Source organism: Rhododendron vialii, chromosome 2a (genome assembly GCF_030253575.1).
Source record: "Rhododendron vialii isolate Sample 1 chromosome 2a, ASM3025357v1".
NCBI lineage: Eukaryota > Viridiplantae > Streptophyta > Magnoliopsida > Ericales > Ericaceae > Rhododendron > Rhododendron vialii.
In genome coordinates, this window is record NC_080558.1 from 20,785,035 (window position 1) to 20,805,372 (window position 20,338).

Genomic DNA, 20,338 nt, shown 5'->3' on the forward strand with positions numbered 1-20,338 from the left:
TTAGATTTCTTGAACTACAAATCAACAGAAGTCTCAATCACATAATTGGCTAAACTAAAAAACATGGCTAAATAAAAGAATGTCAAAAGGAACCGCCACCACAAGATGTGATCAACTTCCACAAAAAAGGAGTAGACCTCCAAAAGTTTGACCCAGTTGAGAATTTTGGACAATTGTTATTTCCTCCACAAAATTCCAAAATCAAATAGGTCATTTCAGAATAAATAAATCTCTAGTGCACAGAGTAGGCATAACATTAGCAATTAAATCCAAGAGAATAGCAACGAAAAAAGACCCAGTGCAAGAATCAAAACTGGAAAATTATTCAATTTCAGAGGCAGAAATAAATGGTCAAGCATTCCTGAGTCCCACATTTTGCACATCTAATACCAACCCACATTAGAAAAGAAAATGAACAAAACCGTACCCACATTCATACATCCAGAGTGTTGGATCCTCTCGCGTGACCCTCACCTCACATGACACAAAATGGGACCCACATGGAGTTGCAATAACATTAGCAATTAAAATACAAGAGCAAGAAGAGAAAAAAACCCAGTGCTGTAAAAGTTGACTCATTATTCTATTTCAGAGGGGGAAAACATTGCTCAAGGTTCCCAGAGTCGTACATTTGCAAAACTAAATACATACCCACATCCAAAAAGACAATGGAAAAGAACAAAAAAAGTACATACTCACGTCACATATTCTAGCCAACAACATAACTCACATAACTCAAAAATATTTGCCTAAGATGACATTAATGATGTTCATCTTGCAAATGCTATTTCAAGTAGCATCTGAATCCAAAAAAATAGAAGTCCTTACAATGCAGAGAAACTTGCCCATGGGCGAAATCCCTCCTAAGCTGCAACAGCAACTTTTTCTGGCATCTTAACAGATGTCTTTTCCAGCTTCTTGATGGCTGTCTTTTCGGGCTTATCAGTTGGAACTGGTTCTGGCTTTTCAATTCCTTGAATGTCAGTGATCCTGAGTTTAGTTAGTTCCTAAGAAGACAACCTTGCGTTAAACACAACTAAACAACAATCTTCTCTCTCCCTCTAAATGCAGCAACTTGTAAGCTTCATCTGGCTTACCTGCCTGTGCCCTTTAGTTCGGCGATAGTTCTTCCTTCTCTTTTTCTTGAATATAATTACTTTGGCATCTAAAGCCTGGCAAGGAAAATAAAATCAAATATATAGACCAACAGGCAAATTCAATGCACAGGCAGTATCTGTATTGCTCTTTAGCTAACGGACATGACGGATCATGTCCACTAACAGTCAACATGAAACTCATAGTTACTGCACTAAGATTCATAACAAAGTGAACAATGACCATAGCAACTATTGTTCTCAGGAGATTATTTGCTATGACGGGTTGAGCAAGTCGGGATATAGTATATACCATATGAACTGCAATAAATATCACATTCAAGGAAAAAAGTGAGTTCCCAGAGAGGTTTTCAGGTTGGTTGGTACGGAAAAGGAACTACAAATAAAATTGCATTTTATGGGGAGGACGCCATTGAGATATTCCAGAGAAATTAATTCGCGCATAAAAGACGACAACCCTAATAAGTTCTCTTTTAGGTTAAACCCCCAAACGTGCAGCCTTCTTTGTATATGCTCTGCTTTTTGAGTGTCAGTGTCTTAGAAATTCATCATAAATATAATCCCGATCTAAACTCCAAGTTCCTTGTTCCGGTCAAAAAGGTTCACAAGAACAGGTCTTCATAAAATTAACTTAATAAAAATTGTGCTTCACCTAATTGAAAATGCCATTACTCTATTGCCCCCAAATCGTAGAACTTTCATCCCAATCTACCACTTCTGTTTACTTCAGAAAATGGTATATCCTAGTTGTACTATTTATCGGTCCTATATGTCACTCATCCAACTCAGACAATACCTTTCCACAAATATCAAGTTTCCTTCTCATCTTCAGAAGTTCTACTTTTTTGGACATTCATTGTTTCATCGTCTTCTATCGACCAACAGTCCTAGTCCATTTCATCAGTACTCAGTCAGATGAAGAGGGTTTATAGTATCAGCACGCACAAGCTTCTATTTCCTACAAGGTTAATTAGAAGTTAAACCATGAAGCTAATGTCTCATGGAAAAGGCTTTACCCACAATTGACTAACACATTAGAAGTTAGAACCAAAATAAACTACAACATTTAAAGAATCCCTCTTACATGCTCCTCAACAACTGCGTGAACTGCAGCATCAGGCAATATGGGCCTGCCAATGATGGTCTGACTCTGTGAACCCAGCATGAGAACCCTGTTTAATATCAGCTGCAGTGCATGGAGAAAAGAATCAACACACCTAACATTGCATTTTGTACAATTAGGTCTACTTAAGATGTGATTCAGTAACAGGAACATCAACACTTGTTGATAGAAAGTAATGCAAGTCGTAGACAATACTTTGTGTAATTACCCATTACTGCAGAATTACGGACCTAGTGTTGGCTCAGAGCTCTCTCTTGCATTATGCCAATTTGTAATTTTCACATGGACTAGATATAGGTAGCTGACTATGAGCTGAAAACTCAGTTATTGATTAAAGAAAAGGCCTGAACCCCAACAACTGTTTTCCTGTGACGTTTAGGTGGTTATTGTTGTTGCTTCTTTGAAGGAATAGGGCAGAACCCAGAAACCCTTTTCTTTCTGTTTTACATTTTCCTAGCTAGAACAAACTGAAAGGGAGACAAAACGAACGAACTTCGGGAAAGCATTTCTTCAATGTTCTATCCATGAACAAAGACTACACAATAGATCAAAGCAGCCCATACAACAGGCAATAGAATCTTCATCCAGGACTACATGGACTCTTGAAAATGTCCATAAGTACCCGTGTCGGACATTCGACCCTTAAAAGAAATGGTGTTGTCCAAGATCTGTTACAAATTTACACATTTGGTTCATTTCGATATTTGAAGAAAAAGAAGCTTACAAGCTAGAAAAGAAAGCTTTTTAACCTTTTGCAAAGATACGAAATAGGAATTCAATATATTGTTCCATCCCCTTCGACTTCAAGAAGAGCGCAAAATACTTTATAGCGGACAGTATACGAATATTATCCATTACGCCATTAAACAATACAAATGTCTTCAGAATGCGTCCCTGTACCCATACCTAATCTTTGGACCTACCCAATATCCTAAGATCTTTAGGAAGGTCACACGTTTTGAGATGCACGTATCCGAGTCCATGTAAAATAGGTCTTGGTAGGAGAAGACATTAGGAAAGATATTACAGCACCTAATGACTATAAGGTTTCTTCCTTCCGTTTCCAAAACCATTGGAAAATGGCAAAAAGCTTTCCTCCTCTAAGCGTCAAAGACAAATGGATATGCCAGAGGAACCAGCCAGGTATGATTGTTAAGACCTCAAACAAATTGAGGAGCTTTTGCAAGGATACGACATGCAATAGGTTCTATTATGAGTCTATGATACTTATCCTTCCTTATAGCATTATCCTTATAGCATTACATGAGAACAGCCAACTTCTCCTGTTCCCTACACCATCCTCCCCATTTGCCCATTGGTCAGTGGTCCTTTTTCTCATGACCATGGCTTCTGTTGATCTTTATCCACTGCCTGTGTTCCCCAAACCATACCTAGGAAATGCTAAAAGGAAAAACGACAATAATGGTGGATCTTATAATCAACCTATCAAAAAGAGGGAGAACTTACTTGATCATACATGTCAGAAAAACAAAGGTAAAGGATTATTGTACACTAACAAAATCTAGCAAAAGCAGTCCTGTAAAGAACAAGTTAACTATTCTGGTGCCTCATAATGATAATTTGCACTCAAGAAGCAAATGCCTTACGGTGTGCAGTGACTGCATACAAAACTCCAAACCAAAAATGATAAACGGGAGGAAACACAGTTCAAGCCCGATAAGTGATGTGTCCACCGCACCACAAAATGCCAAAAAGGAAGGTTGGCATAAGCCATAGAAAGCAATATTGTCAACACATCTAAATACATACACTTACCATCATTAAAAGGCAAATAGGAAGTGCTTACCTTCTCGTTCACTTCACAAAACTTCAATCTCTCAGTGAAAATGGAATCCCCATTGCTGACCTTAAACTGGTGCGAACCAATCTACATGAATCATAGAAAACAGATTACGTGTGCACAAACCTTAACGCCTATACATGAAATCAATAACAAAGACATATTATCCACAATGCGACAGCACCAATCTCCTACATGCCTAGTTCGATCATATTCTCCTTCAAGTTCAAAACAAACAACGCAGAACACAAGGAATGGACAAATATATAGCGCACACATAAACATAACTCCAACCATGAAAATATAGTACACTCAAACCAGACACCAGTCAACTACTCACCCAGTTCAATCAAATTCTCAATCCTCGCATCCCAAAAAAAAAATTGCTGAACACTGTAAATGGAAAATAAATCAGGAGAGCACACATGCCCAAAAACACATAATTTCAACTACAAAAACAAATTAATTCAATCCCAGAGCAACAGTCAACTGAAGCAACTAGGCAGTGTGTGGTTCACTAGAATGAAGATGGAATTGAATGGTCATTCCCATTCCAATGTCAGGTTCGCTAAAACATATGATAAAATCCAAATTACATACACCATTTCACATGAATGTCGATTCCATTGAGAGGTCAAGGTCCCGCTTTGTTTGGTTTGGTTTTTGAGGGAGGTTTTTGGAATAACGAGTAGAGAGAGAGACAGATATATGAAAGTAATAATCACCTAATCGGAGATAAAAGTTATTGGGGACCGTATGCCAAGGGTTTGGTTCTAGAGACTCAAGGCGAACACAATCGGAATGACAATTCCAATACATCCCAAAATCATTTCAGCAAACTATAATCATTACCCTAGCTCAATTTCTCAATATTGATATTCAAAACAAACAATGCAGAACACCACCCCCCAAACAAAACCCATTTCAGCCAACCAAACACTACCCTAGTTCAATCAAATTCTCATTCATTGTATCCAAAAACAAACCTGAACAACGGCGAAAACAGGCTCGTAAGGCTTGAAAACCCTCTCCGACCGTTGCAAAGGACCAATCACTTTATACCCAATCGCCGCCGCCTCCTCTTCTTTCTCCTCCGCCGTGTACTCTCTCTTCACACCACTATTCGACACAGCCGAAACACCCTCATCGTCATCATCCTCCTCAGAACCCTCTTCCTCCTCATCCTCCTCCTCGTCATCGTTTTCTTCTTCTTCTTCGTTGTCACTTCTTCGAGAAGAGAAATGGCACGTGGGTTTGTGCTGTGGGTGGCAAATTGGCGTGAGATTGGAGAAAACGTGGTGAGAATAGGGGGTGGGGGTTTGGGGGGAGAGAGGGTTGGTTAGGGTTTGTTGGAGACTGGGGACTAGGGTTTTGAGAGGTTGGAGAAATGGGTTTGTGGAGTAGTGGTGGATTACAGTTTGGAGGCAACGTCTGTTCGCCATTGTTGTTCAATTGGGTTGGGTTTTTCGAGACAGAGAGGGTTTTGGAGTGGTCAGGTGAGAGAGAAGACTAGGGTTTTACACTCTGGTTGGTTAATCCGGAAAATGCCAAAAGGGGTTGATTAAGCAAGCAAAACGCTCGAGTTCGAGCTCGTGTTGTATCTTTAAAAACTTATTTAAGATCGATTTGTTATGTTACATAAAAGAACTTGAACAACATTTTGAATCTCTTTAAATTTTTTAATCAAACTTGATCAAATTATTACTCCGTATTTGATTTGTTCCACTTATAATGTATAAAATATTCAAGTTATTCGAGATCAGCTCGTGATTGGATTAATTAAAACTTATTTGAAATTGAGTTTTCTTATGATTTCCACTTTCGTGGAAAAGTTATTTTTTAAAAAAGAAGGTAATTTCAAACTTAAAAATTATGTATTTACGTAAATAATTTTTCTACCAATATAGATCTTATTTGATAGATCTCATTAAGACCTTTTAAACCGTGCAAAAAAAATTAAAAAAACATTTTTCATTTTCATTATATTTGAGTTTGAAATTACTTTTTTTTTCAAAAAGTAATTTTGTGAGAAAGTGGAACACCCTGGCTCGAAAGTCAAAACTATTTTTAAAGTTTGTTATGCTTGTTTCAGAAACCTTTTTATTTTATAAGTACTTATTTTTGGGGACCCGGGGACCCTGCCGAGCGGCACCCCTGCCGAGCGGGTGCCGAGCGGCCAATCCGGCCGTTCATCTCGGAATCAACGGCCCGAATCGAAACATCTTTTTCCTTTTCTTTTTCTTTTTTTTAAATTCGTTCGGTACCTTTACATCCGGGCCATCCAAAACACTTTTGGACGGCCGAGATGCGCTCGGCACCGCTGCCAAGCACCTCTGCTTGGCAGCATCTCCCAATCCTTATTTTTTTTTGGAGCTTTGTTCCACAAAATTCAAATAAACAGCTTATTTTCACATTTTCAAAATCAAAAATAATGTAAATAAAAAATAGTTTTTTAATTATTTTTATACCGTATTAAAGATCTCAATGAGATCTATCAAACAAGATCCATAGTGATAGGAAAATTATTTGCGTAAGCCCTTGATTTTTGAACTTGAAATTACCTTTTTTGAAAAAATAAGTACGTATTCACCTTTTTGTGGAACACACCTTATTGTTAGACAAAAAATAAGTTCTTATTCCGGTTCTGGAACGGACCCTTAGACTTATACAACCAACTGTTCGGCACATTTACAAGTCAATGCCACGTGGACTTTAAAATGAGTTATTTACACATATGTCGTTAACGTATTCAAAATTTTCCATTTCCATTTATCGCTGAAAATATTAGCATTTCCAACTTGATAATATTCTAGATCTATACCACTGTTTGCAACCAGCACTAATAAATCTGATCAATTTACCTAACCCCTTTAAAAGAGCTAAAAGTTTCCTTGTATTTTGTGAAAGAAAAAAACTTATTTAGCGATGAAAAAAAAAACTTTTTTCAATACTTTTAGCATTTTTAAAAAACTAAAGTCTCAGATCATATCCAATAAACTAGGCTTTTCCTCTGTTTGGCCATTATAGCCAGGAAAATCTCATAAGGTGTCGTGCAGCAACCTTGCCATAGCCTCCGTATTTTGAAGGAACGTTACAGTAACTCTGCTATTTGCAGCGAGCTACTGCAGCCTCGGCACTTCTCGGCTTTCTCTCACCTAAACTCTCTCTCACACACACATGCATTTTCAACGGAGATAGTATTTTGCTGGAGGATCTACAACCAGCGGTGAAAACTTACTTCGACGGCCTAAAATCTCCGTCGACTGTCGCGAAGAGATCAGCGGCGAAGAAGCTGAGAGAGTCCTCGTGAAGAACCAGTCAAATATCTGGGCCTTGATCGAGGACTCGGACGTCGTTCCGAAGCAGCTCTGGTGTAGCGATTGTAGTACATGGTTTGAGAAAGAAACTTATATCTAAACACGAAAAAATAAGTATTTAATTTAGTTAGTAAACACACCCTAAATGTAAGACCTTACCTAGTTTTTTCTTGATTTTTTTTTTTATAATCAAGTGTCCAATCAGCTTATGTGCACATTGACTAATTCTAGAAACCATAAACCCACCTTCTACTGGTAGGGGCCTCACTTGGAGCCGGAGCAATTGTTCTGCATGAACTATGAACTGATCTGAAAGGAGCTGATAGCACCTGAGAGATTTCGAACGTCAGATCTTATGAGGGAGCAAATCCCTATCTCAATCCACCGAGCCAACCCCATGAGTTATGATCATTAATGTTTGTTCACTTATTTTTTTATTGCATCCTTTCAACATGTCATGATGAAATTATTGCTCACCATTTTTGACAAAGTAAATGCCTAACAAGTACTACTACAACATCATAATAGTGGCCGTCAACCTCGAGAGAAAGCCTGGGACTACGTCATTTACTGGGGATTTAAAAATAGGTTGCTCCCCAAATCTATTAAGCATTTTGTAGTTTCTTAATTTTTGATAAATAGGTGATTTAGCAGTAAATTTTTAATGTCTTTAGATTAGCATTTATTTATGCAGTGAAGGTAAACAATGTTGTGCCAGACACCATTAGTATTCTCATGGGGTTTTATCTATTGCTTACAAGTTTTATTACTATTTCCACAAGCTTTATCTAGGAGTGAACCAACTATTTTTCCTTAATATTTCTCACAGAATAGACAAAATCAATTTGTTTAAATCTTGACTTTATCAAGGACAAAGTAAAACCAATATTTTCATTAATAACCAAGGTCCAATACAATAAACTCCTGTAAAAAAAGAAAATGGGCTCCCTCAAATGAGGAAATGGAAGCAGCCCATGTGATAATTATTGGGGACTCAACTGTATATATACACCAAATAATGGGTAGCTTTTAATAAATCAAAAAACCAAAAAAACAAAAAATTGCAAAATGAAGAGATATGTTGTGTAGAAACACAACTACAAAGCTCTCATCCTGCCTATATTCCCAGCCCCATAGTATGATTTTAAATAGGGAAGGAAAATAACTGTAAATTTGCCTAAAACAAAAATCTTATCTGGAACTGATTTCCCTACTGCCCGCAGCAACCTTGCGGTGACGGTTGGAAATGGATTTCTTTTCTTTACCCCGCTTTGCCAGGATTTGCTTAATTGGAGGACTTAAAATAACTTCTGTTGAAATCTTGGGTGTCGTTTTATTTGGTGTTTGATCAACAAAAGGTGGTGGGGGATGAACAATAGCTGTAGAACCAGGAGGAGGAGGAGGAGCCCAGTGCTCTAGAACATCTCTATGATACCCCTGCAAACAGGCACAACAATATGAGAGAGAGAGAGAGAGAGAGAGAGAGAGAGAGAGAGATTTGTTTCTTGAAATCCAATGAAGGGAATGCAAGTAGTAGAAAGTTAAACCAACAGCAGAAATGCAAGTAAACTGGAAATTGCTCCAAGAAAACCCAAGTAACAGGAGAATATATGAACTAAGCAGTGAGGGGGGAATAAAATAAGACTCTTCCGTCAAAAAGCCAAAAAGAATGAAAAATTAGTCTACACATAAAGCAAGAACGACCTCTGAGAGGTAGAACTAGAGAAACTTGTAAAGAAATGCTCAAGGATAACTGATAGCTCAGCACATTTATTTATTTATGTATACATGTAAAAAATTAATATCCATCATGAGGCATGATAAACGAGAACCATTGCCTCCAGTCATAGAGTAGTTTTGAGATTTTTAATGTACTTCAGGCCACGATTTTCAACAATTGACCGTATTCATGATTTATGATTATGAGATCTAAAACGAAAAATGGTGCTTTTGTGTAACATACTTTTGTGTAACATACGACAAAAACAGGAGCAGCTCAAATTTTCCATAACAGCCTTGTGTCCCTCGAAACCAACAAAAAAAAGGTAGTAAAACACACATAATCTATGCATGCCCAATAGAAGCATGAACGGAAAACGAACAAGCAAGACAATGCCTAGGTTTTCCGTACTCATCAGACGCTACCATTTTTGGAGCATGCATGAGCTGAAAAAAATGATAAAACGAATTACCTGAACTACAAAGTTCCGTCTCTCGCAATCCAAGAACATATTGATCGTCCAATTTGTCTTTGACACAATCTTGTCCCTTACAATAGCAAAACTAATCTGGTCTCTGGAAGTAAAACGGTCAACTTCGTGGAACCAAAGACAAGTAAAGAGGTTGGAGATAGGAATATGCTCTCTTATTATCACACATCCTTCAGGAACATCTGCAAATCCGGTCAATTAAAGACATTTAAATCAAACGTTATTATTTATGCCATTAACAACAGGAAAGAATGGAAGAAAACAAACCGCTCGTACCACTTGTAATGGGAAGCTTGGCCTCAGAGTATGGGGTTAGACCCTCCATCTTGTAAAATTCAGTCTGGAAGTCAATAGAGGCATTATCATACTTCCCAGCAGCCTTATTAGCCTCTCCTTCCAGAAACACATCAAAGCGTTTATAGTGCCTGGATATTGCAAAACTGGCATTTTTTCTCCACAAGAACCTGTAAGATAAATACAGAATTTGAAGAGAATGAAGTTTTGCGGTTGCAGGTGAATGCATACATCTCACAACTTAAAAAGGCATATTGAGATTTGCACAAGAAGACAGATCTCAGTGGCATGTCACATGCTTATGTTGGCCATTGCTAAATATTCCAATCAATTCCTCTTCACGAATTGAAGATAAGTGAAGAGAGAACAGGCTACAGTTAAGTTAAGACAGAGATGATATCACTGAAAATGCAAGTGCCGGCGGGAGGAGAACGCCTAAATCAACCTACGATGTTGTAAAAAGGAGTATGAACTTATTACATTCAGTTCACCCTGTAGCCCTTGACGAAGCAGAATGGCAAAAAAGGTACAATATAGAAGTCTCTAATTGATAGGAACATAAGTTCTGATTTGATTTGGGTTGACTTGTTCTTTACCAGCCATTTATGGTGTACATAGTTGAAATAATCAAATATAAACCCTATTTTTGGCCAAGGCATAGAACCAACTGAAATGCCATTCGTATACTTGGAACGTTGCCTCTTAAGTAGGAACATAAAGTAAATCTGGAGAAACGGTTTGTTAAATACCATACGAACAGAACGTCAGAGGTGGAACAATGGAAATCAACAATAATAGGGATTGGATTTGGACTGCCCTTGATATGGTCCAATTCCGATCTGTTTAGAAATGCACCGCTTTGCACTTAGCTAGATATACATCATCTAATGCGTGGAAACTACTTGGTAATGATGAGTGTGAGGAGGGAAATTTGGTTTGTGGAACAGTGGAAGTAGAATGGTGGGGAGCGTGAGGAGGTTTTATAGGGCGGGAACGGTCGAAACAACGCAGAAATGGTAATAAAACCATTCGAGGCACAATTCGGGAGGAGAAGGCCGAAATCAACCTGCGATGTTGTTGTAAAAAGGAGTATGAACTTTTTACATTTAGTTCACCCTATAGCCACTGACGGAGCAGAATGGCAAAAGAGGTACAATATAGCCGTCCCTAATTGATAGGAACATAATTTCTTTTTCTTTTTTTTTGGTAAAGAACATAATTTCTTGTTTGATTTGGGTTGACTTGCTCTTTACCAACCATTTATAGTACATAGTTGAAAGAATCAAGTATAAACCATTTTTTTGGCCTAGGTATAGAACCAACTGAAATGCCATATGTATTTGTATACTTAGACCGCTGCATCTTAAGTAGGAACATAAAGTAAATCTGGAATAACAGTTTGACAAATCCCTTGTGAACAAAACAATGTCAGAGGTGGAGCAATGGAAATCATCAATAACAGGGATTGGACTTGGACTGCCCTTGATTTGGTCCAATGTCAATATGTTTAGAAGTGTACCGCTTTGCAATTAGGTAGACATACATCATATGATGCATAGAAACTACTTGTTAATGATGACATGCCAAACTCATGAGATAGTTCAAACAAAAGAGAAACTATCCCCAGTGGGAAAATTAATTGGCTGTAGGAATCCATACAAAGAGGAAACTAATTGATCCAACTCAACAAGCAAGTGTCATCAAGTAGGCATTTGTTTTTTACTTAACTTTTTGCAAGCTTCTTTAGCTATTTGTGAACAAAAATAGAAAGAGAGAAAAAGAAAAAGAAAACTACTGAAAGTACCTTTCAAGGATTTGATATGGATCCACAACTAGCTGAAGTTTTCCATCAATCCAGAGAGAAAAGCGGACATTGGGGAAAAGCCTATGCAGTAGAAGCTTCGGAATCTGCCAAAAGTATAACCTGTGTCAAAGCATTTTCAAGCACCACCTGATGTAAACTAATGTGGTATTTCAGCCTAAAAGACCTAATAAAACCGCAAATGAGATTTAGCTAATGTTACATGCACAACCATCATGATTTTGTCCAAGTTTTATCCTATGTAAACGTTTGCCAATAACACGAAGTGTATGTCCAGAGGTGAACCTCTTCCACAAAATAAGGATTCTGACTGCAAGACATTAGTGAAGGGAAGACTTTATGAGCAAAAGCATAATGGTAGATAGATTTCATCCTTTCTGTGAGGCATCCAATGAAACTCAATCCATGGTGTGGAAGAAATAGAAACAAATTGAACCTCAATGTCAGCATAGGAAATAATACATTCTGATTCTGCCCATCAAGATAGCTCTAGGGTACTGAAAATCAATTGATGTACAAAATTTATAAACAGAAAGAAAGAACCAAGCAGACAAACATGATTGGCTGGATCAAAGGAACCAAAATCCGGTAGCAGACCCATGGTTGCAAAAGATACAAAGAAAGGCGGACATGTTGGACACGAAACAGCAAGCAGAAGAAAAATAAAACCTATCTCCATAAGCAGTACAATCGTTTAAGAGGGTCTCCATACCCCTCCCTAGTCAGCAATTGCCTAGTGGAGGTGGTAAGTGGAATTACCCTCTTACCCTTCCGTGAAAAAAAAAGAAGAAGCAGTACAATCGTAATTATGACAACAGCTTGTCAATTTATGTTCAAAAGATAGATAACAAATGCCACACATGAACTGAGTGAAGAAGTAGAGAACTGTAAGGTGGAAAGCAGTTGATCAAATATCTAAATGCAGCAACATATTTTTTGTGTCTTAGAAATGGCCAAATGCCTCTGATGGAGCTGTATAACAAACTTTGGTTTAGCTTTGATAGTATAGTAATTGGTGGAAGCTTGCGAAGACTCGAATCATTCTACTTATTCTTGCCAACTACATTGTTCTCAGACTCCAACTATGCACGAGTCAAAAGGTAAGCTATAGTATCCAAAGTGGAGCTACGTGTACTCAAGTGCTATCAAATGACACCGCTGAATTCTGGGGAAAAAATTTGTCACTGGTGATTTAATCTTTTATAAGTATAATGAGAGTGTCCCATATTTGAAGCAGGATAACCATACAACTGATCTTTTCTCCAAATTTGTTCAAGCAATATTATTAATCTTGACAAGTTTGAGTTACATTTGTCAATGTTTGTGGAAATAAGTGATATATTCACAAACGGAACGGTTAATATTTATCGGTTTTCCAAATCTAAAAAACTGATAGCAAATTAGCATGTATCCTCTTCCAATGAGCCTCTTGGTCTTCGGTACAATTACCCAATGCTCTATTAGAATGAAAAGTTTCTTAGTCCTAGTAGTACTACATGTTCCTCAACATCATTAGCTACAAGAATGTTTTAGCCTACACAACAGCTTTATCATGATGAGAAAGGGAAAAACTAATACCATCTGGCAGTACACTTTTTCCAAGTTTTGGAGTTTGTCTCACATCGGTTAATTATCGCCTCCAAAACTAGTATACGAGCCTGGGCGGCCTCTCCACTCTTAGCCAATTGGTTTGGAGTTGGATGCTTTAACATAGTATCAGAGCTAGGGTTTCGGAGAATTTGTCCTCCCTTATTTGTGCCATAAGTGCACTGTTGTTTGTTGTGATCCAAGTGGTATGGATCATTTGTTTACCTCTCCACGTGCGAGTCGGGGGTCACACTTGTGGGGGAGTGTTGAAGTTTGTCCCACATCGGTTAATCTCCAAACTAGTATATGAGCCTGGGCGGCCTCTCCACTCTTAGCCAATTGATTTGGAATTGGATGCTTTAACACCAAGCACTAGGTCTTCTAAAACAGATTGACCACAAGAAAGTAATTCATAAATAAAAGCCTGCATGAGCAATTACAGTTGCTTAATTGGAAAATTTTACCTTCCCAGTGCGTCTAGGATCAGTATAAGGAAGGTTATGCACAACAACAGTTCTCCACAATCCAAGCTTCTTGTTGTTATCCAGCTGACTAGAATTTCTCAGAAATAGTTCCGTTTCTTCATCCACAAACATAAAGAAGCAAACATTCTCCTTGGCAGCTTCACTAATATTTGTTGGCTGTTGTATCAAATCATAGGCTCCTGGTCAAGACTACACTTATTAGAATACAACCTGCACGCTTAAAGATCGGAGAGACATTTCTATGGGACTTTGAAGAGCAATACCAAAAATTGCAGAGGCAACAACAATCCCACGACACTGCTCCATTTCAAGGAGGTCAGAATCATCAATATCAAATCCTGTTTGACGTCCAGGCTTAATTCCTCTGACAAATCTGATGGCGTAGGTAATGCATCAATCAATAAGAAACTAAACATAACTGAAATGATTGCAAGTGAACAGCCACAGTAATATTATATTGGCAGAGAATGGATAGAAAATGGGAAAGAAAAAGCATTTTTCAATGAAATAACTAATTAGATGTTCCATGATCGAATATCATACCCGCAATGCACATTCATTGACTCTCGTATATCATAAGAATCATTCCTTTGCAACAGAGATGGATATCCACCAAATTCTGAGCCTCCAAACTCACTTCTACTTAGATTTTCTTCATGAATATAGGTTAACTGTTTGAGTACGGGAGAAAATGATGGGGAATTTGGCATTAGCGCAATTGCTTCTTCAACCGGTAGATAACATACTGGACATGCTGGAAGCCAGAAAATGGGACCAAAAAAGAACTTAGTGGAAATTACACTGTAGTAATAAACTAGGGTCCACAAATTTAGAAAGAAAAAAAAGGATGTTATTTAGTAACTAAGATATCTATCTTTGTTGCCATTGTTATGCATATGAGTATGAATCCCCGGTAGCAAGTAACAAATGCTAAAACAACGTGATAATTTGTGATTTCACAGAAGCAATTGATAGAAGCTGCAAAACATATCTGAGACCTGAAACCAAACTTACGACGTGGTCCAGTCCTTTTTTTATCTGCTGGAGGGGGAGGCAATGTGAAAGTTTCACATGGATTCCCTGGAGGAAGAGTGTATCCAGTAAAAAATGCAGGAGGTTGCAATCTACTTTGATTACTTTCCACATAATTCTGTGTAGATGAAATGATGCCATTATCATTATTTTGCTCCATATATGTGGGCGATGATCCAGGAAATCTCAAGGTATTGTTAAGTCTAATGCTCTCAATTCGGTCGCGTACTTGAGAATCTTCACCTGAAAACATCCAAAAACACGCAAAATAAATTCCTTTCTTAAATAACAAAACTCACATCATTTGAACATTTAAAAGATAACAACATAATCAGGCAAAGACATAGTTTACACAGAGCATCTAAGTTAGTATGTCGTAATTGATATAAGTCGTAGATAACAAGGGGTGACACCCATTCAGGTGAATTTCCCAGATTCCTAATCTAAATGATCTTGCAAATTACAATTATCAAGTGGAAACAAACTTCACAAATTGCCGTCCAAAAGCATGAAACAAACACATGAGTGGGACTTTGAATTTCAATCCCCCAGCTATACTCAGAGAGTTAGTAAGGCAGAAAAAAAAAAAAAAAAAACCAGATTTCTTATCACGGTCCCCAGAACAAGTATGACTAATATTTGATCTTAAATCATTCCTCAGTATCCTGACTAAGTTTCACCTGCATTAATAAGTGCCTCGCCAAAATTGGCTGAATTGTGTAATTACAGCGCTGAATAATACAAAGATACCTAGTACAAAAAATAGAAAGAGGCGATATCAAACCTTTTGCCAACATAAAAACCCATACGGAAACAATTGATAACTAATATCTGATCTTAAAATCCTCCCAGTTTCCTCACCAAAACCAATTGAAGTATGTTGTTAAAAGTGAATACAAATTCCTAGATACATGTCCTAAATATTTTCCCATATAATTAAGCATGTAACTTCCTTGAGAATATAAGTACATAGGATATCTATATATGAATCCTACGCTAATGTTAAGTAATGAGCCACCAATGTAAAAGGGATAGAAGAGTGGGGTATCAAACCTTTGCCAACATACAAAACCCCTCCAAAAACTGCAGCAGAGACAAGACACAAGAGCAGCATTCCAACCTTCTTGCGGCCGACGAATTTACAGATCCAATGGAACAAACTCTCCTTCTCTTTGGACATCTTAGAAAAAGCCTTACGGGCGGATAGGGGAGGCGTGGTCTGAATCGCCAACAGATGAAACTGTTGCAATGATCCATTGCTTCCTGAATTACGAATACCCGATGACATTGTCGTCACTGTTGTCTCCCCAATCCCTCCTCAGCTCTCTCTCATCTCATCTCCTCTTCCCCCCCTCCTCTCATCAACACCAAACTGTATACTTACTAATCCTTCTAAATTCACCTCGAAATGAAAACCAAGCTCACCAATTGGCCCCAAAGTTAGAGGCACCCCTCAGTTTCCAATGAACCAATCCAATATGATGGGCAAGGAACACTGCCACCAAGTCAACTCAAAACCCAATTAAAATTATCGGTATTGCAATAGAAGTAAATGCAAATTGGGCACTAAAGAGTAAAGAATACCTCATGCGGCAAAAAAACGAAACTTTTTCCTATCAACCAAAAAATATAGAAAAGGAAGACACTGCTACCAAGTCTTAAACCCAAAACCCAAAACCCAATTACCCAACTCGGATTCTATCTTATCTTGCCAAAACAAATGCAACTGGGCAAACAAAAGTATATAATAGAAAAATAATAATAATAATCAGACCTTTCAGCAATTAAAACCCAGAACGGATTTAAACCCAATATCCCAAATTCAAGTCTTAAACCCAAAACCCAATTCGAATTCTATCTTATCTTTTGCTAAATCAAATGCAACTGGGCATACAAAAGTATATATAAGTGGAAAAAAAAAAAATCAGACCTTTCAGCAATTAAAGCCTAGAATGGATTTCAACCCAAATTAGTGGAGTATATGGCCAATGTATAACACAAAAGCACTCACGGATCAAAGCACACACAGCTCTGAAACCAATTGGTTATAAGGCGAATGATTTCAAGGGTTTTTCGCTTAAATCTAGGGTTTGAGGAAATCAAAGTCTTTTGGACAAATCTTGGATCTTATGATTTTCTGTTGTGTGTGGAACTTTTTTGATTGGCTGATGCGTTAGAGCATGTACACAAGTCTCTGTATATCCAATTTATTAGGTAAAATAAAGAGAAAAACCCACAAAAACTGTCTACACCAGCCTAGTCAAACACACAGGCAAAATACCTTTGCTTCAATGGCTCGGTACTTCAACCGAGCTACTATTCACCAGCAATCCTTTATTTTATTATTTCTCTCTCTCTCTCTCTCTCTCTCTCTCTCTCTCTCTCTCTCTCTCTCTCTCTCTCCCCGTGTGGAGGCAGCAGAAGAGTTTGAAGATTTTGACAAGGAAGAAGAAGATCGAGACGAGCAGCAGAAAGCCGGAGTCGGCGGAGATCGACACGTGCTCGTTGGCTTCTTCGGGCCGAATTTTCCGACTTCTTCTGATTTTGTACAGTTCAAAATCAGAGATTTGGGATCAATTTGTGGGTTTGGGTTCAGTTTTTGGATATTGGGGTCAATTTGTGGGTTTGGGTTTGGGTTCAAAATCGGAGGGGTTTCCGATCAGCTTCTTCGCCGGAGTCATTTTTTGGGTTCAATTTTTGAGTTTTCTGCTAATGAAGTGGGTGTTTGTGTGTGGGAGAGATGGGATAATATAATATAGTATTTTATAAGGATAGAGATGATAGTATAAAAGATTGGTGTGAAGTTGAGAGAGATTTGAGTAGGTAAAATAAATAAGTGCACTATTTTGTAGCTAAAATGCAGATCCCTTGATGTACGTGCTCTTTAGAGAAATTTATGTGTATATATATACTGGAGTACCATTTACATGGGTGATAAAATGCCGAGCATGGGTACTAGCTAAAATGCGCCGAGTGCGGTTTTATTTTTAGACGACGACGTATGACGGTGGTGGTATCATTGGATGGTGCTATCTTAACTACTGCGTGCCACTTGTTAACACGATAATGACGTCATTAATAATTACTATAATTATGCCCCGATGTCTATGTCGATTTGTGGAGCTTCTGTTTGGGTCGTTTTTTTTACTTGTTTTCACATAGCTATTGAAAATTGAATGATGAATGTCATAATCAAAGAGTTTATGATGATGACCTTTTTTTATTAATCATACGCTTTTGCTTCTTGACGTATATCGTGTTTATGATGATGACTTGGATAAAAGTCTTTTCTTTTAAAAAATTTTACGCAAATACTTTTTGTTATATCCACGATACAATCCAAAAAGGCGCGATGAAGCAAAAAAATCAGCTTTTTGAACTTTATCTTGAATATTTTTAAAAATATTTCGGTAAAGGTCATAGTAATTTCTTTTTTTTACTTTTCGATTTTTCTCGTCGAAACAAATCAATAATCCATAAAAGTTTATCGCAAAACTCACAAACGTAAAAAAAAATTTGAATAAATACAAAACAAAAAAACCCCGAATAACCAAAACGCTCTTTAGAGGAACAAGGCCTAAGTTTCACAGGAGGTATAAGAATGTGTGGGAAAAACTTATATCAATATAAAAAAAGGAAGAGATGACGAAGCAGAATTTATACAACCACGCACGGTAGTGTTCTAGCAAACAAGATAAACACTCGAGTCCTAAAACCTTGAAATCCACTGTGAAAAGAGGGATAAATTGACATACAAGATCTAAAGGATTTTCATTTACGTAAATTTCATTTTAGTAACAACTTGGTTTAGGAGAACTTCAATTTTGTGCCAATTGTTTTTGTATGATTAGCAAGAATCATTTTTTTTTTCTCTTTATTAGCCTTTCATTTTTATCTTTCTTAGTTTCCTTTATTATTTTTCTTGATTAGCAAGAATCTACTATTTCCTACTAGTTGAGTAAGAGCATCAGCAGTGGAATAAGTAAATGTAAATAATCAAAGCATGTCGCATCAGATTTTGATTATCCATTTAGAGGTTGTTAAAATTAGCAATGTTAAATCCCACATTGATTATTTTTTGCCATAATCAAAATCAATGGGCCCTCCAAACTTTTTCCCTTCATTTTACGCATATTTTTCGAAATAACGGTTTTTGAAGAAAAAAAAGTTTTTCGAAACAAAAAACAATTTTTTAAAAAACACACATTTTGTTCACTTAAAAACTATAAATACAGTTTTGAGAAATTTTGAAAGAATTATATTTACACAAACAGTTTTGAAATTTTTAAAACTATAAATACAGTTTTTGTAAAACAGATTTTGTGTAAAAAGAGTTTTGAAATTTCAAAAATCATTTACCAAAAAAAACAGTTTTGAAATTTCAAAAAAAAAAATTAAAAACACACTTTATTTACTTACAGTTTTTAAATTTTTTGAAAAAACAGTTTTTTTTGCAAAAAAAAAAAAACATTTCTGAAAAATACAGTTTTTTAAAATTATTTTTTGAAAACATCGTTGAGAGAGAGAGAGAGAGAGTGTGTGTGTGTGTGTTTTTGTGTAATGATAGTGTACTTGATTAAGAGATAAAATTTTGATTATTGGCAAAACGTTGCTAGTTTTGATTATTCAAAGGCCAAAATTTGATGAGTTGTCAAAAGATTGCTAAGTTTGGTTATTCCAATGTGAACACTTTTTTAAACAAATATTGCTAACATTAGCAATATTTTGATTTTAATTATTCCACTGTGGATGCTCTAAGGTCATCCACAGTGGTATAATCAAAAATGAATAACCAAAAGTTGACGCATCAGCTTTTGATTATCTATTTAAGAGGTTGCCTAGCTTAACAATGTTGAGGTCCACAATGGTCACTTATAGTCCATAACCAAAATAAGAGGTCCACTACAATTTCACTCACTCTCTCTCTCCTTATGTTTTCCACCATCGATCACTTCCCTCCATTATATTTTTTTTTTTGGCAAAAATATATCGTTTACGTACCTTCCTTAATTTTGGGGAAATTTGGTGACTTTCATCCCTCATATTATGAATTTGGGAAAAAAATCATGTACTCAAAAAAAAAAAAATTCAGATGTGCTCTTGAATTTGGAAAAGAATACAAGGTTCTTCATGTACTCAACAACAGGGAGAGGAACGAAAAAATAATAAAATAGAAACGGGAAAAAAAAGTGAAATACCTTAATCCAACGACAATGAGTTGAATTGTAAATAATCGAAAGATACGAGCTTCACTTTTGGAGGAAAAGAAAGAGAAACAGTTTGTGGGTAAAGTGAATGAGATATAGAGCAGGCGAATAACAAAATACCATTTGAAACATGCGTGTAAACAATTTTGGAACCAATTAACTTATATGGTGTTTGATCCACAAATTTTGATTATTCAAAAAGATTGCTAGTTTTGGTTATCCAAAGCCCAAAATTTGATTATTTCTAAGAATGTTGCTAAATTTGATTATACTATTATGAGCCATTTTTTACACCAATATTGTTAACTTTAAAAATAATTTGATTTTGATTATACTACTGTGGAT

General features: G+C 36.8%; 2 protein-coding genes across 4 annotated transcripts; both read right to left on the reverse strand.

Moving 5' to 3' along the window:
• Positions 1-562: 562 nt before the first annotated feature.
• Positions 563-5,674, reverse strand: LOC131316574 (large ribosomal subunit protein bL21m). Its single transcript, XM_058345990.1, has 5 exons — positions 5,026-5,674; positions 4,046-4,126; positions 2,200-2,301; positions 1,098-1,172; positions 563-1,007 (listed from the first exon to the last, which is right to left on the reverse strand). The coding sequence occupies exons 1-5, from the start codon at positions 5,479-5,481 to the stop codon at positions 864-866; spliced, it is 858 nt and encodes a 285-aa protein (XP_058201973.1). The 5' UTR covers positions 5,482-5,674; the 3' UTR covers positions 563-863.
• A 2,543-nt stretch (positions 5,675-8,217) lies between these two features.
• LOC131316573 (probable hexosyltransferase MUCI70) lies at positions 8,218-17,665 on the reverse strand. Of its 3 annotated transcripts, none has more exons than XM_058345989.1 (10): positions 17,068-17,665; positions 15,840-16,281; positions 14,769-15,029; positions 14,298-14,508; positions 14,018-14,127; positions 13,734-13,933; positions 11,665-11,768; positions 9,843-10,030; positions 9,549-9,748; positions 8,218-8,793 (listed from the first exon to the last, which is right to left on the reverse strand). In XM_058345989.1, the coding sequence occupies exons 2-10, from the start codon at positions 16,072-16,074 to the stop codon at positions 8,548-8,550; spliced, it is 1,755 nt and encodes a 584-aa protein (XP_058201972.1). In that variant the 5' UTR covers positions 16,075-16,281; positions 17,068-17,665; the 3' UTR covers positions 8,218-8,547. The 3 variants fall into 3 exon arrangements, with proteins under 3 accessions (XP_058201972.1, XP_058201971.1, XP_058201969.1); XM_058345988.1 differs by having other exon boundaries at positions 16,717-17,659; XM_058345986.1 differs by having other exon boundaries at positions 15,840-17,665.
• Between the last annotated feature and the right edge of the window lie 2,673 nt (positions 17,666-20,338).

What these genes read in the sequence shown, in the direction of transcription:
- LOC131316573 (XM_058345989.1), bottom strand. Translation starts at nt 16,074, where the DNA reads ATGTCATCGGGTATTCGTAATTCAGGAAGCAATGGATCATTGCAACAG. An exon ending in GGTTTTGTATGTTGGCAAAG is followed by an intron (nt 15,030 to 15,839) that starts GTTTGATACCCC and finishes GGATGTTTTCAG; the next exon opens with GTGAAGATTCTCAAGTACGC. An exon ending in GACGGAACTTTGTAGTTCAG is followed by an intron (nt 8,794 to 9,548) that starts GTAATTCGTTTT and finishes GCCTGTTTGCAG; the next exon opens with GGGTATCATAGAGATGTTCT.
- LOC131316574 (XM_058345990.1), bottom strand. Translation starts at nt 5,481, where the DNA reads ATGGCGAACAGACGTTGCCTCCAAACTGTAATCCACCACTACTCCACA. An exon ending in CTGTTTTCGCCGTTGTTCAG is followed by an intron (nt 4,127 to 5,025) that starts GTTTGTTTTTGG and finishes TGATTCATGTAG; the next exon opens with ATTGGTTCGCACCAGTTTAA. An exon ending in TTTGTGAAGTGAACGAGAAG is followed by an intron (nt 2,302 to 4,045) that starts GTAAGCACTTCC and finishes CATGCACTGCAG; the next exon opens with CTGATATTAAACAGGGTTCT.